The sequence below is a fragment of the Camelus dromedarius genome, unplaced genomic scaffold, assembly GCF_036321535.1.
Source record: "Camelus dromedarius isolate mCamDro1 unplaced genomic scaffold, mCamDro1.pat HAP1_SCAFFOLD_163, whole genome shotgun sequence".
In the NCBI taxonomy this organism is placed as follows: Eukaryota; Metazoa; Chordata; class Mammalia; order Artiodactyla; family Camelidae; genus Camelus; species Camelus dromedarius.
The window spans coordinates 1,923,501-1,949,933 of record NW_026989781.1 but is presented as its reverse complement, the minus strand read 5'-3'; the positions used below and the strand labels follow the sequence as shown (position 1 = coordinate 1,949,933).

Below are 26,433 nucleotides of genomic sequence, written 5' to 3'. Positions count from 1 at the left end.
TTTGTTCATTCCTGTAGTTATGCCTGAGAGTGTTTGTGGCAGGAGCACCCTAAAAGCACAGAGCTAGTCTCATCTCCAGCTACTGCTCCATCTGAATTTTAAGGCACGTATCACTCCTCATCATTTCCCTGAGTTGCTGCTTGCATTGGCTATCACAAAGCTTACATTTCAGTACCCACGCTTCTGTTTCTTGTTGTTTTCAGATGTGTTTCTCCTCCTCAGTTTCTTACAATTTGCTCATGCATTTCCTTTCCTAAGAGAGGATACTAGAAACCCTTTTTAAGAAGTATTCCCTGACTAATCTAACTGTATGCTTGTTGCCAAAACATTGGCCCCCGCTCCCTGACAAGCCAAAGAATTCAGAGACTGGGTCTTGGAGCTTAGAAGAAAAGAGGCAGCTTTATAGCTTTGTCAGGAAAAGGGGATTCACAGCAGGCTAGTGCCTTCCAAACTGTGTACCCACCTTGGGGATGGAGTGGATGGGGGTGGTTCTAGAGCCATAGTTCAAACAATAAAGCATTGATAACCATCAACACAATCATTTTCTCATCAGAAAACTCAGAATGGTGTTATGATGCCTTCAGGTGATCCGTTCTATGGAGGGTAGTGGTTAGATCGCTTTATCTCAAGGTGTGGTCTTCTTGGTAATTCAGGGTATTTTATTAGGTGACAGTTCTGTGACCAGACCTTCTTCTTGGAGAAGGACTCAGAGACCCAGCATGATGATGACTTTCAATGGCTGGAATAAAGTAGAAACAGTAAGATCAATAGCTTCAGTTTCAACAGTGGGCCTGTAACCATGAATAGCAACCGGTCAGTCATGTCAGTTGACCGTTTTAAGGGTGAGCATAAGAATAAGCAATCTGTTAGCCTAAGTGTGGCCATTTTATTAATCCTCCTTCATACTTTCCTTCTGCTCATTTGTATTTCTCACCCTCTGTGTGTTGTTAACTGAGATACTTAACTTATTCTGTGTCTTTAAAAAAACATTTTGTGTGTGTGTGTGTCTCTTCAATTGAATTGTAAGCCTTCTTAGGTCAGGGGCTACCTTTCTATTCTGAGCCTTTGCTTCTTCATTTGAAAAAAGGTAATGTTAGAGCAGGCAGACAGCTAGATATAAGCAGAGAAAGGGGAACACAGACCAAATGGCAGCAATTGGGCAGAAAGCAGGGGCACAGGCCAAATGCAGGAAACCACATATCATGTAAGCACCAGGGGTCCATGGGCAGAGAAAGAAAAGCAGGAATCTTTGAGCTCATAAGTGGTCACACATTTAGGGGTGATCAGTGGCCTGGAGACCAATAAAGAAAGGTGAGAAAAGGCAGGAATTTCCAGTGTCTGAATGAAACTTTTTCTCATTATGCCCTCATTTCATTAATATTAGCCTTGCAGATTAGAAGTATCCATCATGAACTGATGCCATGACACTTCTGATCCAGACTAAATAAGGACAAAAATCCCTTTTCTCTTTGGGAATGTGGATTTGGGATGATAATCAGTGAATCTGACCCCAAACCCTTCCTTCCCCAATGAATAATCCACCCATTCACTTTTACACCCTATGTAACTAACTTGCCAGAGAAACACAGGGCAGCTGCTCATCTGAGCCTGCTAGCTCTCCTCTTGAGAGTGTACAATCCATCCCTTAATAAATTCTCACTTTACCTTTTTTAACCACTACATCTTATCTCAGAATTCTTTCTGGGATGGGACAAGAACCTGGTACACTCTCTACATCCACCGACGATATTAATACCAACCTCACAGAGATGTTGTGAGACTTCAGAGAGGTAATGTGTGGAAAAGGTCTTGAGCCAAATCCTTAATAAATGTAGTTTTTTTTTCTTTGAATCACTCTAGTTCCTAAAGTTGGTACTGGGCATACATACAGTCAGTGCTTAAAAAATACTTGTTAGTTTATCCTGAATTGAGGTTGGGAGTCTTTTAATTTAAATTCCTCTTGTGTGGATAATTTTATTTTTTTATTTTCAGATAAGATTCAAAATAATACTTTTCAAGTGTCACATGAAAAAGGCTGATGCATTAATAAGAGACAACAGAACGGTGACTAGAGCAGGGACTGAAGCCCCGTTGTGTGGGTTCGGTACGGGCTGCCACACTTGGTTATGTGACTCTTGGCAAGTTGTTTAATTTTCTTGGCCTTAGTTTCTTTATTTGTTGAGCTGGGGAAATAACAACTATTTCATGGACACTATGTTGTTAGGTGAAGTGAGATAACCACCGAGCAGCGTAGCACGCTGCCCGCATGCAGCAGTGGCCTTAGGGGGGAATTTGGCAACATCTGCAGATGTTTCTGATGGTCACAAGTAGGGGAGAGTTGTGTGAGAGGGTGCTGCTGGTGTCTAGTTGGTAGGGGCCAGGTGTAAACCTTGTACAGGACAGCACCCCATGATGAAGGATGATCTGGTCCAAAAGGTCAAAGATACCAAGTTTGGGAAAACTTGCTCCATCATTAAATTCTCTGTTTCTCATTTGATTCCTTCCTTTGTAGTATAAGGTACTTTACCAGTTAGATTGTGTGTAAATACTGATTATTGATAAAGATAAAGCATAGACATGGATAAGCCTCTAACCCACATTTTAAAACATAGACATAAAGGAAAATTAACAGATTTCATGATTTTTTTTTAAGATGATAAGGCAATTACTCAAAAAGTAAAAGTATTTATACTTGTTATTCAGAAGCTAGGAAGGGTTTCCAGGAAGATTTTACTAATTTTTATACAATTTAAAAAATATTTATTCACCCCATCTGCCTGAATTAATTTTTTTAAATGGCAAACTACTCACGTGAAAGTATAGCAAGAGTTAGGGGGCTTACAGAATGTGAGCACCATGATATGTAAATATGTGTAAAGTCAAGTACACACTAATGGAAAAAGCAAGTGTCAGTGTTAATAGAATGATCATTGGGAGAAACCTTGCATCATGTCTGATTTCCCTTTCTTCCTTCAAGTTTTATTACTCACTGAGGAATTAATTTTTTTCCTACTGTTTAAAATTGAACCCTGTCCATTTAAGGAGCTTCTAATTTGATCCCCTTGCTATTTTCCTTTATTTTCCTACCCGAATTGATACTTTGCTTAAGGGAGAGCCTTTTCTAGTCCAGATTTAACCTAGCATTCAAACCTCCCTTTATTTCAGGGAGAGATTTAAGTGCTAATGCTCTAAGGCTGGAATTGGAAGGAGCTAACTTTTCCCTTATATATATATTATTAGCTGTGTACCATCTTTGGGAGAATTGGAAAAGTAGTCAATTGCATCATTTTCTGTGTTGTAATTCAAATGACTGTCTGATTCCATCTAAAAACTGACTGTATCTCCATTTGTATGTAACATGTATATATTTAATGCAGTTTATGTGTGTGTGTGTGTGTGTGTATGTGCATGTATATAGTTTCATGTATGTGTCTGCACCTGGCTATTTCCTCTGTCTGGAGTACTGTTTTCCTTTCACCTGTGAATCATTTATCCCTTAAGACTCTATTTAAATACCATCTTCTTTAGAAAGCCTTTCCTGGTTAATGTGAGTAGAGTTAGTTGTTTTTCCTCCTGATTATGCACAGTATCTATGTGGCTTTCATAGCACTTAACATAGGTATTTGTATTTTTCTCTTCTACTAGCCTGTCAGTTCTTTGAGGACAATGGTTCTATCTTATTTATCTTTTTAGTGAATCTCTCCTCCCCTAAATGCCTAACATTTGCTGCCACATAGTGGCATATAGTAAGTCAACCAATGAATGAGAGAGAAAAAAAAGGGAACGATTTTCTAATAGGCTCTGCGAGAGGAGAATATTATTATCTTGTCATCTTTGTATCCAAGTGCTTAGTGTAGTGTCAGTCCAAAGGTGTTCAAAAAATATTTATTAAATGAATTAGAAGACAGTCACAAAAGTTGATAGAGATTTCATGTGAACTTTTCCCTTCATTTCTAGAAAGTATAAAACAGCCTATTCTTTTGGTACATGTGATGCATTAAGGTGACCTTCTTCTTCTTGACTCAGCAATGAGACTTTTGATCCAACAGGTACTTCCTGAAAGATGCTTTTGGTTGATTTCTTTTCCACCTAAGTCCCCATTCTCATGTTGAATGTGTTGGAAAAATGAGTATATGGTATCAGCCTTACACCGTGGGTGCGCTATCATTAAGTACAGGTGTTAAATATGGCCTCTGATCTCCTCTGCCCAGTGTGAGCAGGTCTTTATTCTCAAGTTTGGATAATGACTAAGGCTGTTGAAACATGGGAGAGAACAAGGGTGAGGAAGGTGCCTGCTACGTCTATTTCTTTTGATGATTGATTTTATACCTCAGAGCTACCCCTATTTATTTATAAAGAATTAACTAGGAGAGGGCTGAGAATCTACCGGATAAAAGTGTAGATTTGATCATTTGATAAATTAATAATTTGATCATTATTTGTTTTGATTATCATTGTTACCACTTATTGAATGTTTGCAATATATCAGACCCTCTGCTAAGGATATTTACATACGTTATTTATTTCTCACAGCAGTCCCTATGAAATAGATACTAAGAAGCCTGTTTTATGGGAGAAGAACTGATTCAGAGAACTTTCCAAGAATGTATAGCTAGGAATTTGAATTCACAGAACTAGGATTCAAATCCAGATCCATCTGACTGTGGTCTATGCTTTTAGTCACCGTGCTGCTGCCTCTTAAGTTTCAGTGGAGGAGGTTTTTTTTTTTTAATTTGTGTTTTTATTTATTTATTTTGGGGGAGATAATTAAATTTATTTATTTATTCATTTATTCATTTATTTAAGGAGGTACTGATGATTGAACCCAGGAACATGTGCATGCTAAGCACACACTCTATCATTGAGCTATGCCCTCCCCCTTTAGTGAAAAGTTTTATATTGAAAATTGTAGTACTGAAATAGGAGGGGAAAATAATCAGATTTCATCCTATACAGATATTAGAAGATTGACAGACTCTTGAAAAGCAGTTTCCACGTTTATTTTCTTATACAAAATAATTATGAAATTTAAACCTGTAATTTAACCAACTTGCAGTAATTTGCATTTTTTAAATTAAATTCAGTCTTGCCCTTGGTATCACCATCAGGACAGGCATCCCAGATACATCTTTAGCAGTAGAAGAAGCCTGTGTAAGTCAAATCTAAAGGCTTAGGGAGCAAAGTGATGTTTATAAATAATTATTTTCTATCTGTAAAATGTGTTTTGTCATTAGAGTTAAATCTTTTGAAAGAGATTCTTATTTAGGAGACAAGCCTCAGAAATATATTATTTAGATTTGGAAATGTACGGTTTGTCATGCTGGGAATGGGTAGCAGAAAATTTGGGAAGCAGCACTCGTTAGTCTCTAAGATATACAGTAAGTCAGTGGATACAAGCAGAGTGTTTTTCTTATGTGGTTTTTTAAACAATTTTTGTTTGCTGAGATAGTGTTTGTCATTAGAATAAAATTCATTTTTCCTTCCTCCGCATACTTTGTATGGGACTATTCCTTAATTAGTTTATTTATAGTTGTTTTAGATTTAATAAATACAGTGAGAACATAGTTTTGACGTCTGTGCCCTGTTATTTTTATTTGTTCTTTAGGAGATTTAAATAGTTTTGAATTTTATTTTGTTACCTTAAAAAGAGCTAAACCTGAATATTGGTCTTTAAAAATGTCTCATAGAAGATTTTCTCTTTCCTCTTGGTTGTGTTTTAAATACTGTATTTCTAACTGTAGTTATATACATTTGAACTTTGCTCCTTCCAGAATTATAATTCAAAGCCTTTGTAAAATTTTATCAAAAGTTACATGCAGACACTAAAAGCAGTGTGCTGAATGATGGTCTATTAAAGATTAAAAGTGCCTGAATAGCTCACAGTGAAAAAGAATGTGACAATGAATATATGTATGTTCATGTATAACTGAAAAATTGTGCTCTACATTGGAAATTGACACAACATTGTAAACTAACTATAACTCAATTAAAAAAAAAAAGAAAATGCCTGAATGAAATAAATTGTGGTAAATAGGAATTTATGGTTGGTGTACAGGGAGTCAGATAATCCTGTCAAGACCTAAGGATCCTGTCTTAGGCACCTTACTGTTTTTTCACATTATCTATCTTTATCCCCCCCCCCACCGCCATCAACCAGGCAAACAGGTTTTATTTCTACCTTGTAAGCTTGCATACTTACAGTTTTGTAAAAAGTTTAAGGTTATAGAAAATTTATAAATAATTCTGCAAACATACATAGTAGACAATCAAGTAAATGTGCAGTAACTTTGAATTACATCAGCTTTAAATCACATAATTCTTTATAATTGGTCATAGATGCACTTATTTGCAGGCATACATGTTGGGTTTCCTTATTTTTGTGTCCTACTTCCAACATTCATACATTTTCATACTTGACCAGGCAGAATTGCATTCAAACTAGTGATGAAAAACTCAGCATAATTGTACTGTGCCTGAACCACTATTCCAGTAGTTCCCACAATTTAGCAAGCATCAGGATCATCTGGGGGCTTGTAGGACCATAGATGCTGGTCCCCAATCCTGGTATTTGATTCAGCAGGTCTAGGGAGAGACCCAGGAGTATAAATCTTACGTTTTCACAAGTGATACTGATGATTGGGGGCCCAAAATTTGAGAACCAATGTACTGTACTAATGAGGTGATGCAAACCACTTATTTCAGAAGTTCAAGTACTTGTGTATAAAAATTAAGGCTTTGAACTTGTAACCTTAATTAGCAATACCCAATTTTAGACATCAATTTTTCATGTTGCATTGGTTACCTACTCCTGCTTCTTAGCTTGCACTGTTTTGGGTTATAAAGCAACAACATGAGCTTTAAAGCAACATTTATTTGGATTTGAATATTGCCTCCTAGTATCTGATTTGCATAAAAGTACATTTGTAAAAGGCTTCTATGGCCTAGATAATGTTATTTGATTTTTGAAATATTTTGAAAAATAATATTGCACCTGCTATAAAAAAGACTGAATAGCATCCAGGAGCCTTACAGGCACAGAAAAGGAAGTACTGACTATTAAAAGAAGAGAAAAGCCTGAGACACTATCCCTCCCATGGAAAAGAAACATAAAGTATATTGGCCAAATATACTGTCTTCTGGGATTTTTCATTTTTAACAGGCAGCTGGGGGATGCTGAATTGGTGGTCCTCAAAACTATTTTGCATAGCAAAGCCCTAGAATGTCAGTGTCTAATGTTTCCATGTAAGTTTCAATTACATTTTTAACACAGAAATAGATACAGTACTTGAACCCATAAACATTTCACTAAGGTAAAAAAAAACACAGTAACCAATTTTAACAGTGCCCTGGCAAATTCATACAATAAAAGTAAAAGCCATCCCAGGGGGACAGTCCGTTAGTATCCTCTATAGATGCACAGTTTGTCTTTCTTAGAAGTGAATATTAATATGGCACTATTATGAAAACAATATTGATGTCAGCGTTTGAGTGCTTAATATGTGCCCGGCACTCTTCTGTGTGCTTTGTATGTGTTAACTCATTCAATCCTCACCACAGCCCTCGGAGATAAATATTGTCCATGTCCCTGTCTTACAGCTGAAGGTTTGGCACAGGGGGGCTAGACATGCCGAAGACCTCACCTTCAGTCAGTGGTGGGCCCGGGGCTGCAGCCAGGAGGTCTGGGGCTGTGGCTGGAAACCCTCACCACTATTCTATATGGTAGTCCTTGTCTGTACACTTCATATATCATTTATAGATGAGTGTCTGGCACACAAGGTCTATTGAAGTGCAGGCCATTTGCAATGGCATTTAATTATACACTCTATAAGGTTGGCAGAGCATGTCATTATCCATTTGTGTCTGTATATATGTCTGTATATTTTTCTGCTATGAATTAGGCTCCAGACTTGATTTAAATTTCCACTAGTCCTTCTTTTAATAGCTGAGTTCCCTGAAGTTCTTAGAAACTAGATGATTGCCTCAAATTATATGGCCTTGCTAGATCTCAAAATTAGCTTTTCTTACCACACATTCAACTTTATTTTCATTCCTTTTGAAATGGATAAGGACTAAGATTTTTACTTATTTATTTATTTTTGGAATGATATTGGTTTAGAAAGACAGAGGCAAATATGCTAAATCGTATGCCCAGTTGCTGGAGGAAACAAATTGTTATGTGTTCTAAAGTTTTTTACCTGTAAAATTTTGAGAGTAGTATTACCTAATCCTGCTGCCTTGTGAAATTGAATCACATCACTCATAATAATGTGAAATGTAAGAAATTGTACTGATGATGGAGCATATCAGCAGCCTTTAAGAGAAATAATATAAACCATATTTCCTCAAATCTAAGAAGCCTTCTGTGTTAGTTTTCCATTGCTGCTTTAGCAGCTCACCTCACAGTCACTGTCCATCAGGAGTCTGGGCGTGGTTAGCAGGGTCCTGTCTTCTGAGTCTTACCAGACAGAAATCAAAGTGTCAGCCAGTGCTGCGAACTCATCTGAGGCTCACAGTCCTCTCCCAGTCTCACTTGGTAGTTCACAGAATTCAATTCTTTGCCTTTGTAGGAATGGCATTCCTGTTTGCTTGCTGGCTGGGAGTAACAGACACTCCCCTAGAGGCTCCTGGAGGCCACGCTTAGTTTCCCACATGGCCTTCTGTATGCACAGTTCACAGCATGGCTGTTTGCTATTTAAAGACAGTGTTCTCATAAGAACTGATTTTTTAGGTCAGGCCAACCTACAGTAATCTCAGTAATTTAAAGTCAGCTTATTAGGGATTTTAATTACATTGATAGAATCCTTTCACAGCAGCATTTAGATTACTATTTGGTTGAATAACTTTGAGAAGGTGTGTAAACCAGGGTGTTAAAATCTTGGGAGCCATCTTAGAATTCTGCCCACCACATGATCAATTATAAGACAAATTGTTATTTTATTTGTCAATAAGGAAGAAAAATGCTGGCTTAAAGTATGATAGAGTGCATTATAAGTACTTGGATATTGCTTTGTCCAAAAAAAAACCCCCAAAAATAAAACAAAACAAAAATAGAACTGTGTTCATTCATCTAATCACAAATATTTGCTTCATGAATAACAAACTTAGTCCCCACTGCTGCCTTTCTGTGCTTTTTTGCAAGCATCAATTTTTTTTTTTTAATGCTGAATCATAGTGTAATCTTTTAGAGGATATTAAAAATTGGGTCATAAATGTGACATGTGTGTACCCCAAGTACACATAATTCAGCAAAAGTTACAATGATATAAACTGTCAGTGACCAAATTTGCACATGCCCAGGGAATGACAGCTACATTGTGACCACCACAGGGCAAATGGTGATTGCTTTTGTTTGTTTCCTAATTATTTGCAATCAGCTTTATTGAGATATAATATATACAGTAAACTGCACCCATGTAGGGTTTCATTTGATAAGTTTTGACAATTGTATTCATGGAAACACTACCACAATGAAGACATTTCCATCAGCCTCAAAAGAGTCAGTTCCTTCACCCCAAGCAATTTTGTTGTTGTTGTTGTTGTTGTTGTTGTTATTGTAGATTAGTTAGCATTTTCTGGTATTTAAGTGAGAAAAAATGGTTATGGAGACAGTATTCTTAATTTTGGGGTTTTCTCCAGACCCCCTCATTCTTAGAGAAATAATTTCCTTTTTAGGTCTTAGGCTTATCCCTTCAGTGTGGGGGTAAAATGATTCTCCGTGAAGCTTTCTGGCCACTACTGAGGACTACCCCTGACTTCTACTTTGCCTGGGCATTGTTCACCACCTGTCGGAGTTGGCTGTCCTGCCCCACACGTGTGCGTGTGTGGCTCCCTGGCCCACTGCTCTGTTTGCTGTCTGTGTGAGGCCCAGCAACAGCGGCGGCTTTCAGCTGGGAGTTTCAAGCTCCTAAAAAATTTCACATCATTGCTGTCTGAGGCTGTTCTCCTGTTACTTAAGGCAAGAGAAACAGGTGACATTAATTTTTAATATATTTTATTTAATATATCACAATATTATTATTTCAACATGTAATCAATATGAAACTATGAAAACTTATTAAGGAGATATTTTAGATTCTTTTTCTAGTACTCCGAGATCTGGAGTATATTTTATACTTACACCATGTCTCAGTGTAGACTTAGCCACATGTCAAGTGCTTACTAGCTTTTGGCTGGTATATTGGACAGTGAAGATGTAGGTTATGAACTTTACTTTTCCCATTAAGACAGTAGTGTATGGATTCCACAAGAAATTTGCTTTAACAATGCTTGACTCTCTAATAGGTTAGGGCTTGCGTATTTCAGAATGGTTTCAATGGTTGAGATATAAAATACTTTGTTAATAAAGACAAATACATTTTTATATATTTTCCTCCTTATACAGGTAAGCTTATTGTTGAAAATTTGAAAAAGACTGGGTAAGAGACTACAGATTGCCTTTATTTCTTAATCCAAAGATGGTAAGTATTGAATTCTGTTGAATTTCCTCTTTGTGAATGTTTCATTTTCAATTAAAGAGAAAAGAGATTTATTTTTGTCTTATTTCCTTGCTCCTCATATTCATATATTTATTGTTATTGACAGTCCTTTTGCCCCTTTGCTTACACTTACTCATTCAGAGTCCCAGGCTATATTCCACCATGGGGACCCTGTGAGAGGTCCTCTGTGGAGTCTGGTTATCTGAATGGTGCTCCCTAGATGGGCTTAACAATAGAAGCCCTGATGGCCTTTACGTATTCATTGCTAAACCAATATGGTTGCTTTCTATTTTTCTTACCTGTAGTATTTTACACACACACACACACACACACACACACACACACACACACACACACACACACACACACACACACACACACACACACACACACACACACACACACACACACACACACCTTTTCTGTGTTGTTGAGATATAATTCACATGCCAGAAAATTTACCCTTTCAGAGTATACATTTTAGTGGGGTTTAGTTTATCCATGAAGTTTTGCACCCATCACTACTATTGAATGCTTTATCATTCTCATCACCTCAGGAAGAAACCCCAAGCCCATTAACAGTCCCTTCCCATCTCTCCTCTTCCCAGTTCCCTGGCAACCACAAATCTACTTCCTATTTCTATGAATTTGCCTATTTTGGACGTTTCATATAAGTGGAATCATACAATATATGGCCTTTTATATTTGGCCTTTTTCACTTAGCATAATATTCAAGTTTCTTCTATGTTGTATTGTGTATCAGTACTTCATTCTTTTAGGTCTGAGTAATATTCCATTGTATGCTGATACCACATTTTGTTTATTCATTCTTCAGTTGATGGTCATTTTGATTTTCTCCAATTTTTGGCTATTATGAATAATCTAGTTTTTGTGATTACACTCATTCTTCAAAAACATTACTTTCTTCATATTATGTCCCATTCTTGTCAAAACTTTCAGTGGCTCCCTATTGCTTGTACAACAAAATAGAAGATGCCTAGTTCACATTAAAAGTCTTCGCTACTTTCCTTTCCACCCTTCTTTTCCATTGTGTTGTAGTTTATTATTTCTAAAATATGTGCTACATATGAATATAGATTATGTAAATGATATATATAATTTCATCAATTTAATTTATTTTAAAATGATCTAAATTTTTAAGAATAAAGACTTTATTTACAAACCAAAGAGTAGATTGAAGGTAGATAGGTAATCTGGAGAATTAGAACAGAGTAAAGTGAAATATTATAGAAAAACAAAGAAAAAACTTTTCTGGATTTGACCATAATGTCAAACAGAGACATTCATTTTCATATAATGTGAAAAAGCACCTCATTTGAGTCAGCCTTTGATATGTGGAACTCACTCAAATCATTCATTTTCTGATTAGCATGGTTATTTTTTTCCGGGGCCTCAGTTTTTCTGTTTTTTTTTTTTTTTAATCCAGATAGTGTCAATCTTTTTACCTTTTTGACATGTCTGAAATTGTTAAAAAGGAAATATTTTTATATAAACTTAAAAATAATTTTCCCGACTATTTTTTGCATACACACACACAGATATAAATGTATAGTGGCATTTTTCTCCCATTATATGGAAAAATAGAACATAGTATATAGACTTAAAAAAAATCACAGTATATCTTAGAAATCTTTTCAGAATAGTACATTGAGAACATTCTCACTTTTTTTTTTCCTGCAGGATAATTTCTTTAAAATGTGTATCCACTTGAAATGTGATTACCTATACTTAGAAAAAGAGAGAAGGGGATATAAATGGGAAAAAGGAAACAATGTGCAGATGTTTGGACTTTGTTTATAGGTGAAAACAATGAAAGATCAGAAAATTTAAGTAATTGCCCAGGATCATGCAACCAGCGCAGGGTCCTGATGCTAATCTAGGTGTTTCCAAGCTCCTGGCCTCCCTGCTGTATCCATGTTGCATTTGATGAAAAAAAGGAGAGAGAAATCATGCCAACTTCTTTTTCAACAGAAATAATAGAATTCCAGACTTTATTTTCTGGATTAGTCCTTTAAGAAGCTTTGCATTCTGAAGCCTCTAGGTGTGCTTTTCAATCTTAAAAAGGACTATTTCTGATATAAAAAAGTAACATGAAATGATAGTAAATAAAACACTTTAGCTCTTTCCCTTCTGTGCGCCACTGAATATCCTGGTGTCACCATGGGCCGCCACCCTGCCTGGTGTTACCAGTGCTGTAAGAACAAGCCACACCCAAAGCCATGCTTCTGCTGAGGTGTCCCTGATGCTAAGATCCGCATCTTTGACCTGGGGTGGAAGAAGGCAAAAGTGGATGAGTTCCCACTCTGTGGCCAAATGGTGTCAGATGAATATGAACAGCTTTCCTCTGAAGGCTCCAGACAGGTATGCGGGGTGACTTTGGAAAGCCCCAGGGCATGGTGGCCAGGGTCCACATTGGCCAAGTCATCATGTCCATTGGCACCAAGCTGCAGAACAAGGAGCATGTGATTGAGGCCGTGCACAGGGCCAAGTTCAAGTTCCCTGGTCACCAGAAGATCCACATCTCAAAGAAGTAGGGATTTACCAAGTTTAACACAAATGAATTTGAAAACATGGTGGCAGAAAAGTGGCTCATCCCGGATGGCTGCGGGGTCAACTACATCCCAAATCGTGGCCCCCTGGACAAATGGCAGGCCCTGCACTCATGACAGCCTTGGTGCTGTCCCCTCCTTCCACACAACCACCAATAAATCCTACTTTCCTGTCAAAACAACAACAACAACAACAACAACAACACTTTAGGATGAATTGAGTAAAGTACTGAAAAAGAGACCCCAATATACATAGGTATTTATCGCAGGCAGCATTTCAGATTGGTGAGGGAGAAGATGGATGATCTGATGATTTTTTAAAAATTTATTTATTTATTATTGGTTTACATAAGTATTTTTTATTTTGGTGGGAAGAGGTAACTAGGTTTCCTCACTTTTAGAGGCGGTACTGGGGGTTGCACTTTACTACTTGAGCTGTACCCTCCCCCATGATTTGGTGACTTACGTTGCAACAAATTTCTAATTTGTCAAAACAACAACAACACCACCTGTTCATTGCTTCAGTCTTTACATAAAAAATAATTTACAAATTAAACAAAAGATAATATAAAAGGACTATGTGAGGTTAGCTTTCTTACTAGACTGAACTGAGTGAGTACAGCCATGAAAATTTCATTTTTTTCTTGATCACTATATTTTTGTGTGAGTTCTGTTTGTCATGGGTTTTCTCCAGCAAAAGTCCCACTGTAGAAGAGTGAATTTTCTCAAGACTTTATCAAGTAAAGAGAGTGAGAGGGAGCCAGCGACCAACTCCCAAGCTGTTGCAAAGCTCTTATATTTATTGAGAATAGTCAAAAAATAAATCAAAGTGAAATACATCATAGGAATGTGTAAGGGGTATGGTGTATGTGCAGGGATGCCGGTCGGCAGTTTCAGTTCATGAAAAACAAAAACATTATAATCTTAATTTATACTTAGAAGGTTACAATATTGATAATACAAATGGTTATTTTAAGCCTCAAACAATCATGAGCAAGGTTACAGTGTTCTGAATAATTGATAATGAAACCCCAGGCCACCACAGAGTCTTCATACTATAATCAGAAATCACCTAAGCACGCGAAGCAGCCCAGCTGCCCCCAGCTGAGGGCTAGGTCAGTTTTCTGTGAGCAGGAGTGACCTACACTATCCACCTGCGCCTGGTAAGCCAAGCACGTCCTGCCGGTTAGGGCGAGGGATGAGCTATGGTTTTCCATAAGCAGAAGCAGCCCTGAGTCTGTGACCTTGAACTAAACAAAGTGAGCAAAGCATGTCTCTGCTTTTCACGGCGAGGAGACAGTTCATAGCTGGTCCCTGCTCGCACAGCAGCTTCAAGGCAGCTGAGCAAAGTCCCGCAGCTAAGGCGGTGACTGCCACTGAGAGTTCAGTCTTTTGTGCTTTGGACATTTTGCTTTGAAGGAGCAGTATAATGACAAACACAGAAAGCATGGGTTTTGATTATATATTTCTTATGTGTTTACATAAAGGTGAGAATATGATTTCGTTAAACAATCATTACAATATCAAAATTTGTTAACCCAAGTTTGTGCTCCCACAGTTTTGTATTTTCTGTAATTGCTCCTTAACACCAACTTGGGGCAGGCTCACAGCTTTCCTGATGTGTTTTAGTTACAAAAGCTGTAGTTGTGCTCTCGTCCCTTATTGAGCGTGACCTGTGACAGGAGGGACCTGTCCTACTCTGTGGTCTTTCACTCCCTTCTCCCCATTGCTGGGAGTTGTACATTTATGCAGCCTTTTTTGGATTATCTGTTGAAATAAGGTGCCGATGCCCTGTGACTCAGGAGCTGTACCTCCAGGAACTGAGCGCTACAGATATGCTCATGCAACCTTATCTGAAAGGTGAGTCCTTTAGAGATGAAAATTCTTTGTTCTGATAGAAATTCAGCACATCTGCAGCCTGTGACTTAGTGTTTACTAACAAGAGAGCTGCTAAACCTACCCCAGCTCTCCTGGCACAGTGGTGAGTTATGTTATAGCTTACCTACTGGATGTTTAACTTGTTCCCAGTGCTTTTTAGTATAAAAAATGCTGCAGTGAGTATCTTGGTGTACATGCTACCCACTCATGAGTGCTGAGAAAGTGTCTTACCTGCTGTAGCTAGGAAAGTCTTCTGCTTTACATTTTCCCTCCTCGTACTTCAAGGAGCACAGGAGAGCTCAGTTTAAAGTCACAGCTGATTGCCTGCAGGGGCGTGTGACTGATGGCAAGCCCTTGGCCCTTCCTGAGCAGGAGTTTCTGCAGATCTGGGCCTCTCAGACTGACCTGGGACAGTGGTAACAAACGAGCTCTTCACTGTTGCCCACGATCAACTTCTCCACCTTCCTCTAGGGGTGTGTGTCAGTCAGGGTGCCATTATTTGTTTTGGACAAGACAACCCATTGGTGAGAGAGCCCCGTGCTTTTCTGGTCCCCTACCCCACTGTGATGCCATTGTGCTACAGTCGTGTATAGTTACTGACTCACAAAACATCTTCAACTGTCATTAAGGGGGTAATACTGCAGCCAGTTGAAAACTATCATAAAAATGTTGGCAGAAATTATATAAGATTATTTCTGATTTTCTTGGCTTCTCTTTTTCTCGTTCCTTTAGCAAGAAGCAATGGTAGTTTAAGTTACTTAACTTGAGTATCTGCCCTAGCACATGTCATTTTTTTTTATTATCCCAATGAAAGTCTGGGTCAACAGTAATAGTTTCTTCACAGGTACAGAAGTAACTTGATATGATATAAAAGCAAGATTTTATTCTGATTTATTAGCTTTGTTTTTTGTGTGTGTGTGTGTGTGTGGTTTTACTTTTATTTTTTTGTCAAACTCAGGAAAAAACTACCAAAATATTGCAAAGTTTTCCCATGTAGTCTTCATCGAGGTTCCCCAAATGTTAACAGCTTACACAGTGACAGTGTAGTTATCAAAATCAGGAAACTAACACTGATATAGTACTGTTACCTAGTCTCCCGGCTGTATTCAGTTTTCACCGGTTGTCTCAGTAATGTCCTCCCTCTGTCCAGGATCTGATGCAGTTGCATTTTAGTTGTCATGTCCCCTCTTAGTTTTCTTTAATCTGAAACCATTCCAAAATCTTTCTTTGTCTCTCACGACTCTTATACTTTGAAGAGTACTGGTCAGTAATTTTATAGAATGCCCCACAATTTGGATTTGTGTGGTTTCCCCATGATTCAATGAATGTTAAAAATTTTTGGTTAAGAGAACTCTACAAGTGACGTTATTAAGCTTACTAGGAGGCACGTGCTACTGATTTGTACAATTACCAGTGATGCTAACTTGTTCACTTGGTTTAGGTGATACGATTGGGCTTGTCTGCTGTAGTTGTGCTTTTCCTTTGTAATTAATAAGTGTTCTGTAGGAAAACACTTTGTGACCAGGTAATTATCTTATTTTACATCATACTCTCTAATTTTTATTTTCATTGATGATTCTTACCTGAAATGATATTATTACCGTGGTGTTTGCCAAATGGTGATTTTCTGTTTCCGTCATTCCTTCTGCATTTATTGGTTGGATCTCCTATAAAGAAAAGCTTTCACCACCAAGCCCATAAAAACCAGCAACACGGCGCCTTCACAGCCACCCCCTCTCTCCCTCTTTTGAGACAGCCCACAATCTGTCTATGGAGTGTGTGCCTACTTTTAATCTGAGCACCCAAACCCCACACCTCATGGCCTTTCTCTTGCCGTTCAATGTATCTCTCTGAATAAATCTACATTCAATCAAAAAAAAAAAAAAAAGAAAAGCTTTCCTTCTTAGGTATGTGTTCAATTTTTAAATCTATATCAGAATAGCCTTGAGGATTTTTATTTTACTTATATCAAATGTACTTACAGATTCTTATTCTATGGATTCAATCTATTACCATCATTATTTTTGTGCTATAATTATTATAGTTTGGCCCTAGGGAACCCCTTCAAGAAGGCTTCTGTCCCATCACTTTTTGAGGATTGACTGGCTTTCTAGTACCACAGGATGTCCCAGGCTCATCTTGTGCATTCTCTGCTCTAGCCCTGGAATTAGCCATTTCACCAAGGAAGATTAGCTGTCTTTATTGAAGATTGGAATTCTTCTATGCTCTTTCCCTCATACTTGTATGTCACCATCTTTTAAAAATCTTTCCAATATAAAACCACTTTGGAGGATGTGGGCATGTAACTCTGTTGAACAGAAGTTAGTTTATATCCAGTAATTCCCTTTGTAGTATATTCTGTTTAGTTCCCAGCAGATTCATCTTGCACTAATTAAAGTGGGAGGATTTCTGCACAGGTTCCACTGTGCCAAATATGTTATTTCATGGAAACATGGTTGAAGATTTTCTTTGGTTTCATTGAGTACTTGATAATAACAGTTTTGAAAACTTTTCCAAGAGCTTTCTTCCAATGCTTATAGTATAGAAATATTTATATTCTCCATATTTTTAGTATAGCGGACTCAATTTTTTTTTCCTTAAGAAAAATCTTGACTTTGCTTTAAGTACTCTCTTGGTTCACTTCCAAGGTGGGTTGGCCATCTATCCAGAGTACAATTTTGATTAGGCTTTACAATGTCTACAAAAGATTTCAGCCTTTTCTCCTTATTTATCATGTAAAACACATCTTTGCTCTTAATATACAGTATAAATTAGATCCCTGTCACAAACTGTAACTTCAAATTTGCAGTCTCTAGAATGGTGGAAAAGACTAATTATGAAGCATTATTTACAAGCCATTAGTTCCTAGACACTTGAACTTAAAACTAAGGGAGGCATTAGAACTCCATGTTCTTAGACTGTGTTGTTTTGGCACAACAGATTTCATTCATACTCTTTATTAATTTATCTTGTATTTATCTGTAAATTACCTTTACTAGTGGTTCTCAAAGTGTGGTCCCCTACCACTAGTAGTGCCAGCCTCCTGTGGGAACTAGTTAGAAGGGTAGCCTTCTTGGGTAACACCGAGAGGAGGTAGTGTGGGTTATCAAGACCTCAGGTGATCCTGATGCAGGAGAAACATTGCTGTGTCCATTTCCTGTAAATTGATTCCAATTCCTGGTGGAGGTACAGAGTGCCAGTTTTCCTTTTGCTGTTTTATATTATCTGTTTTACCTAGCTTGTAGGGGTAGTGAGTTATTTTGAAGATTAACTCTCTGTTCTCTCCTCCCCTTGAATCTGGTAGCCTCAAATTTACTTTCTGTCTCTATGAATTTGTTAATTTTAGATATTTCATACAAGTGGAGACTCATACAATATTTGTCCCTTTTGCCTTGCTTATTTCACTTAACATAATGTTTTCCAGGTCCATCCATGTTGTAGAATGTGTGTCAGAACTTCATTCATTTTCATAGTTGAATAACAGTCCATTGTATGTATATATCATATTTTGTTTATCCATTCATTTGTTAATGAACACGGGTTATTTTCACTTTTTGGCTGTTGTGAATAAGGCTTGCAATGAATGTTGGTGTATAAATATTTTTTAGAGACTTTATTCAAATCTTGTGTATATATCTAGGAATGGAATTTGAGGGTCATATAGTAATTCTGTTTTTATCTTTTTTAGAAAATACCAAACTATTTTCCACAGTGTATGTATTGTTTTTATTACCACCAACAAGCTACAGTTTCTTCATATCCTCGCCAGTGCTTATATTTTGTTTTAAAAAAAGTATTAAAATTTTAAAATAATTATGGCTACCCCAGTAGGCACAAAGTGGTGTCTCAGTGTGATTTTCATTTGCATTTCTCTAATGGCTGATGATGTTAGGCATTTTTTCATGTGCTTTCTGGTCATTTATATATCTCCTTTTAAGAAATGTCTATTCCAGACCTTTGCCCATTTTAAAATTAACTTGTTTGTCTTTTTGTTGTGTTATACAAATTTATTATATATTTTGGATGTTAAACCCTTATCAGATATATGGCTTACAAATATTTTCACCCATTAGGTAGGTTAACTTTTTACTTTATTGATAATATCTTGATGTACAAAAGTTTTATTTATTTATTTATTTTAAAGTTTTACATTTGATGAAGTCCAATTTATCTATTTTTTCTTTTGTTGCTTGTACTTTGGTGTCATATCTAAGAGCTACTGCCATGATAATGGCAATCCACGATCATGAAGATTTACCCCTGTGTTTTTGCATAACAGTTTTGTGATTTTAGCTTTTATATGTAGATTGTTGATCCATGTTGAGTTAACTTTTGTATATGGTGTGACGCAGGGGTCAACTTCATTCTTTTATGTGTGGAAATCCAGTTGCTCCAACACAATTGGTTGAGGAGACCTTTCTTTCTCCATTGAATGAACTTGGCACCCTAATCAAAATCACTTGAAAATAGATTTATGGCTTAAAGTCTGGACTTTCAGTACTGTTTCATTGGTGTATATGTCTATTCTTATGTACTATGTTGTTTTGAAGATACATTTCTCATGCTGTTTTATATACTTTTAAAAAACTTCTTTAGGCACTTTAGGTGTTATTTTAACTTTTTGTTCTTGATAAGACTAAAATTATGAATAACTTTAAACATTTAAAATATTGCACTTAGTAAATTATAAAGAAGTAACTTTAGTATTATGTGATATGTACACTCCTGGGCTTCTGAGGGAAGCATGAAAATGCACAAGACTTGTTTCTCTTCTCTAACAACTTGCAACTCCATTCATTTACTTTAAAAGTAGTATACTTTTGCTTTGCCGTTGTATGTTTTCATGTGAGTCCACCCTTATGATGTCGTTAGTATAGTATATGAGATGCTTATCCCTGTTGCAGCAAAGATGTAAAATTTAGATATAGTTTTTTTTGCTGTTGTATAATTTGTATCTTTACTTTAAGCACCTAATTTTATTACTCTTGTTATGTTTTTATAATTCATTTCTGTTATATTCTGCAACTAGTTTCCTAGAGTATGGGTCTTTCATGTTTTAGTTTTTTATGAAAGACACTTTAAGCCAATATACTACTGAAGTTTGCCTCCTTCTGTATGTTTTTACCCATCCATCTGCAAACACGGAATCTTTCTTGGGCAAATTTTTATTCTGGTGCTGAGACTTGTTCACTGTGTGTTGTGCAGATAGTGAGATGGGCTATTGTAATGTGAACTTACAGGGTAAATTTTTAGTAGTTGATAGCGATGTTCTAAAGCATTTGCTCCTCTTGCAAGAACTTAATTATGTTTATCTTTAGTTACTCTTGCGTAGAATAGCACTGTGTGATAGAAATATAATTTGAGACACATATGTTATTTAAATATTTCTAGTACCCTCATTTAAAAGAGTTAAAAAGGGCTAGATATAATTTTAATGTATTTTATTTAATCTGACATATCCAGGATATTATCATTCTAACATTTAAACAATATGACAAGATTGAGATATTTAACTTTTTTTAAAAAACTTTTTCAAGTTTTTGGAACTATGTGTTCACTTTATATTTATTAAATAAATTTTGTAATTTTTTTTTAAATTGAGGTATAATCAGTTTACAATGTTATGTCGATCTCTGGCATACGGCACAATTCTTCAGTCATACATGAATATATATATATATATATATTATATATATATATATATATTCATTTTCTTATTCTTTTTTAACATGAGCTACTATAAGTTATTGAGTATATTTCCCTGTGCTATACAGTATAAACTTCTTTATCTATTTTACTTTTTTAAACCAATTCCTTGAAACCTAGTAGGTCTTTTACATCTTGATTGGATCACCAAATTTTCATCAAAAATATTTGATCTTAGTTGAGACTTCAAACAATTTATGGTTGAAAATGTAGATTGACATGACTAAATTGTTCCAAAGAAACTTATACTTTTCAATGTCTGAATTAAGTGCCAAAATTTTTTCTTTTACTATTTTTATTTATAATGATAAAACTTGTTCATGCTTTTTTTGAATTTGAAGCAAAAGTTTAACAGTTTCAAATCTGTGCTAATTAAGCAAATTCACTAATTCTTGTGTCAACTTAGTGTTATTAACATCATTTCCTAAGGATATTGCATAAGTTGAACAACAAGTTTAAACTCGATCAAAACAACAAAGTGTTCAACTATTTCTGATTATTTTTGCAGCCAATTTTACAACACTCTGTATTGTAAATAAAATATTCTGTACATTGATTCATGTTAGGGAAAAGTGTAAAATCTTTATTATCAAATCATATTATTGTAGATTCATCACCAGTTGTGGGTTCTGGCCAGCAGAAGTCCCACTGAGACGGAATAACTATTCAAGACTCTGTGGAATATTCAAGATAGCGAGAGGGAGTTGGGAGCCTCGAGCCTCTCCAATCTCCCACATTTATTGAGTACAGTCAAAGGAGGAATGCAGGCATTTAGGGAAGGATAGGATGGGATCACAATGAGTACAAAGGCTTTGTTTATTGTTGGTGTTTGGCTCAAGGTCAGAGGACCCTTTTTGGTGAATCATGTTCGTGGGTGTTGAGCCTTTCAGCTCATCAGGGAGGAACATATGAGAATCAGCTGCTTAACAACTTGGACTCAGGCGGCTGTGCCTGTCTTAGTTTGCCCCCCTCAGGGGATCTTACCCGTCATTGGCTACCCAGCCTTCTCACCTCAGAGTCTGCAGCTTTTTACCATTCCAGCCCAAGGCTGTTTTGGGGATAGAATACTAACAGCAGGCACGCCCAGCGTTTATAGCCAGGGACCTGGGTCATTGCTAAAACTTCAAGGCAGTTACTAAGCAAGTCTTCTTTAAGGAGATAAGCAGCTGGGATCTGTTACAATTTGTTAACCCAATCATGGGCTCCCACAATTATAAGAACTTTCAACTTCAACATAAATTTCTGTACCTGTGTAACTAGGTCATAGGTAAAATTTCTCTTTCTTTGGTACTTGAGGCCATGGTTGTTTACCTGTACTGAGATACCATTGAGAAAACATGAGCACTGCCATTTTTATCTTTGATTATTGAATATTGAAAAAAACACTTTCTTAATCAGCGTCAATAATACAGTAAATCTTTGTGAAATTCTTCCTCTACTCAACCATTGAGCAAGGAACACAAGATTCTTAAATGTATTGTTTTCTATTTTTTCAGAAGTTTTGCAAGCTGTCTAGGATCCTTATTATTTTCAAGCACATACTTATCAGTTTTAACAATTTAATACATGCTACGTTTCATAGCTTTAGAATGCTGAGCACAAACATTTTTTCACTCTATTTTTTGAGAGGGAGGTAATTAGGTTTAGTTGTATGTTTGTTTGTTTTTGATGATGGCACTGGGGATTGAAACCAGGACCTTGTGCATGCTAGGCACACACTCTATCACTGAGCTATACTCGCCCCCTCACAAATCTACTCTATGTATATCATATAATGGAGCAGAGCAATAAGAGGAATATCAGTTTCTTCTTTTAAAAATCCAATAAGTGTAGCTTTTTAACCTAACATGGCTGGAGCTGTCTATTGAGACAGAGACTAATATTTTAATATATAGCTGAAATTCTTTGGCCGTGTAAAAGATGAAAAATAATCCATGCTAAAATTTTGATTTTTTTAAGGTACATATTGACATTTCTTCTTAAGTTTGGAAGTTCTTTCAAACAAAATGTGTCTAAAGTTGTACTTTGGTAGTGTCTCTTGTATCATATGGCTTATCTAAAGCTAAACGAAAAGTAATTTCTCATATTTTGAATCTACTGATTTTTGATACAGGTCTTCCATATGATGGACAGTTGTTTGGTGGCTTAATTGAAGGCCTTCTACTTTTTATATAATATCTGTTTTAGTATTCCTCATAATTTTCTAATAAAATATCTATAATTGAAATAATTTATTTACCATCTCTCTACTTAAATGTGGTTTCTTCCCTCTTTCCTTCCTTCCGTCCTTCCTTCCTTCCATCCTTCCTTTCTTTCTTACATCTCTCTCTCCCTCCCTCCCTTTCTTTTTGCAAGAATCCATGTCATTTTATAGCTTACTAAAGTAATAAGCCCAGATCCTTTAAAAATCTTTTTAAAATGTTCTTTGGACATTTACTTCTGATCTCAGGTGAATAAGTTTTTTGCTTCTCTTTTGACTTAGAAAACTTCTTATGAAGATTTACTATGTATTTCCTGAAAATGTCTCTTAATATTGTCTACTTTTTTGTTTAAAATATTTTTATATAAGTAATAGTTTTTAAATTTTGCTTTACCAGAGCTAATTGTGATTACTATTCATGTTAAAATTGGTGCATTGTTTTCTTCTAGTCTCAATTCACTGTGCCGGTGGCAGCGCTATCACAGCATCTGCTCACTTCATGTCTTTGTGTTACATTTTAGTAATTCTTGCAATATTTCATAATTTTTCATTATTATTGTACTTGGTGTGGTAATCTGTGATCAGTAATCCTTGATGTTACTATGGCAATTGTTTCGGGGTGCCAAAAACCACACCCATTTAAGATGGCAAACACAATCGGTAAAGGCTGTGTGTTCTGGCTGCTCCACCAACTGGTCATTCCCCCATCTCTCTCCCTCTCTTCAGGCCTCCCTATTCCTTAATACAGAACAATATTGTAATCAGGATGATTAATAAACCTACAGTGGTCCCAGTGTTCAAGTGAAAGTAGGAGTTGCATGTCTCTCACTTTAAATCAAAAACTAGAAACAAGTGCAGTGAGGAAGACATACTAAAGCTGAGATAGGCTGAAAACTAGGCCTCTTGTGCAAATGAGCCAAATTGTGAGCAAAGGAAAGCTCTTGAAGGAAATTAACAGTGCTACTCCAGTGAATACACAAATAATAAGAAAGTGAAACAGGCTAATTGCTGATACGGAGAAAGCTTTTTTGTTCTAGATAAAAATCTAATCAGCCACAGCATTCCCTTAATCCAAACCTAATCTAGAGCAAGGCCCTAATTCTCTTTAATTCCCTGAAGGCTGAGAGAGGTGAGGAAGCTGCAGAAGAGAAGGCTGAAGCTAGCAGAGGTTGGCTGATGAGGTTTAAGGAAAGACACAATCTCCATAACACAAAAGTACAAGGGGAAACAATAAAGGCTGATGGAGAAAGTGCAGCAAGTCAGCCTCAATATCTCAATAAGAGAATTCATTTTGGTGTCTACACTAAACGACATATTTTCAGTGTTGATGGAACAGCCTTATATTGGAAGATGCCATCTAGGACTTTCACTCAGGTCTAACATTGCTGGTGACTTTAAGTTGAAGCCAGTACTTATTTACCATTCTGAAAACCATCAGGCCCTGAAGAATTATGTTCAGTCTGCTCTCCTGTGCTCTATGAATGGAACAACAAAGCCTAGATGAGAGCACATCTATTGACAACATGGTTTATTGAATATTTTAAGCTCACATTTGAGACCTCAGAAAAAAAAGATTCCTTTCAAAATATTTTTGCTCATTGGCAAGGTAACTGATCGCCCAAGAGCTCTGATGGAGATTAATGTTATGTGCCTGCTAACAAAACATGTTCTGCAGCCCATGGACAGAGTGACTACAACTCTCAAGTCTTATTATTTAAGATATATTTTGCAAGGCTACAGCTGCCAAAGGTAGAGATTCCTCTGATGAATCTGTGCCAAGTACAGTGAAAACCTTCTGGACAGGGTTCCCCATTCTAGATGCCATTAAGAACATTTGTGACTTGTGGGAAGAGGTCAAAGTATCAACATTAACAAGAGTTTGAAAGACATTGATTCCAATCCTCCTGGATGACTTTTTGAGGAGTTCAAACCTTCAGTGGAGGAATGAATTACAGATGTGGTGGAAATAGCAAGAGAATGAGAATCAGAATTGGAGCATGGAGATGTGACTGAATTAGCTGCAATCTCAGGATAAAATGTGAATGGGTGAAGAGTTGCTCCTTATGGATGAACAAAGAAGGTGATTTTGAGATGAAATCTACTCCTGGTGAAGATGTTATGAAGATTGTTGAAATGACCAAAAAGGATTTAGAATATTACATAAACTTGATAAAGTGACAGTAGGGTTTGAGAGAATTGAGTCCAGATTTGAAAGAAGTTTTACTGTGGATAGAGTGCTATCAAACAGCATTACACATTAGAGGGAAATCTCTTGTAAAAGCAAGAGCCAATTGATGCAGCAAACTTTACTGCTTAATTTTTAGAAATTACCACAGCCACCCCAGCTTCCAGCAACCACCGCCCTGGTCAGTCAGCAGTCGCCAACATGGAGGCAAGACCCTCCACCAGCAGAAAGATTACAGCTCACTGTCAGCTCAGTGGATGATTAGCATTTTTTAACAATAAAGTATTTTTTGATTAAGGTATGTATATTTTTTAGACATAATGCTATTGTGTACTTATCAGGCTATAGTATATTGCAACTATAAATTTATATGTACTAGGAAACCCCAAAACTCCTGTGACTTGCTTTGTTGTGACATTGGCTTCATAGCAGTAGGCTGGAATTGAGCCTGCAGTGTTTCCAAGGTATGCCTGTACTTGCATTTTCTTTGTGGCGTACCTCATAGTCATGCAAAATTAAAAAGAGAAAGAAACATTTTAAACATTGTTTATGGATAAAGACTATTTAGTAATCAAACATTTGGACACATGTATTATATTTGAAGTCATGGCTCATCCCCCATTATTCTCCAAGTATTCTGCAGGAGTACTTGGGGTGTGGGGGCATGTCTATATTTTAAACCTGCTTTCATCATTTCAGTGAAAGACCAAATGACAACAAAAGAGGGGAGTAATTTTGTTTAAGAGCTCTCTCACAAGTTAAAATTTAAGAACATTTCATCTATAGAAGTCTATAGAGGTCTCATCAGGCTTACAACATATCTTTAAATTAGGAAATTTAATTTCAGTTGACATGGACTGTGGAAAGAAGTTAATGGAGTTCAAGTATTTAATATTCTGAGTTTGGGTAAGTATGAACATGTTTTATTATGCATACCTCAACTGCTTTGTGGTTTTTAAAGCTAGGGGTCTCTCAACTAGTTATAGCACCAGCCTTTCTCTCTCTCTCTCTTTCTTTCCTGTTTTTTCTTTTATCTTCTTTTCTTTCTTTCGCTGTTTTCCTTTGAGCAAGTCAAGCAGTAAGTTCTCCATGTTTCTGATTTCCCCAAAATAAATGTAAATAGTTATTCCATTCTCAGTCATGATCTGTGAATAGAGGGGGATGTCTAAAGACCTGTTTCAAAAATCATAGGAGCAAGTCTATGAATAAAAAAAGGAATTGAAACTTGTCAACTAGAGAATTTCTCTACCAGATTGTTTCCAAATGCATTCTGTAGGAGTTGTCACTAGAGATGTTCCTTGAAGAAAGGTTACTGTGATTAAGTTTGAAGAAACACTGTGTGCCATAATAGTGGCCTATTGATGAGTCATATTGCACAATAGTATGTTAAAGATTCTGAGAAATTTTACAAGAAAGAAA

At 36.5% G+C, this 26,433-nt stretch overlaps 1 protein-coding gene across 6 annotated transcripts in view; it reads left to right on the top strand.

Annotated features, from left to right (window-relative positions):
* Positions 1 to 26,433, top strand: part of LOC116151867 (junction-mediating and -regulatory protein) — a 67,943-nt gene that overhangs the window by 14,181 nt on the left and 27,329 nt on the right. For 2 of the 6 annotated variants that reach the window (XR_010379885.1, XR_010379884.1), the window contains 2 exons: positions 10,382 to 10,457; positions 14,826 to 14,905. The exons of 1 other annotated variant lie outside the window; for it this stretch is intronic. Coding sequence is in view for 2 of the 5 variants with exons in the window: in XM_064483784.1 (XP_064339854.1) it covers positions 14,826 to 14,905; positions 18,348 to 18,396 (129 nt within the window). In the remaining 3 variants the exon portion in view is untranslated. Of the gene's footprint in view, positions 1 to 9,672; positions 9,969 to 10,381; positions 10,458 to 14,825; positions 14,906 to 18,347; positions 18,906 to 26,433 lie in introns of those variants that run through there. 3 more of the 6 variants (XR_010379883.1, XM_064483784.1, XM_064483786.1) reach the window with 3 other exon arrangements.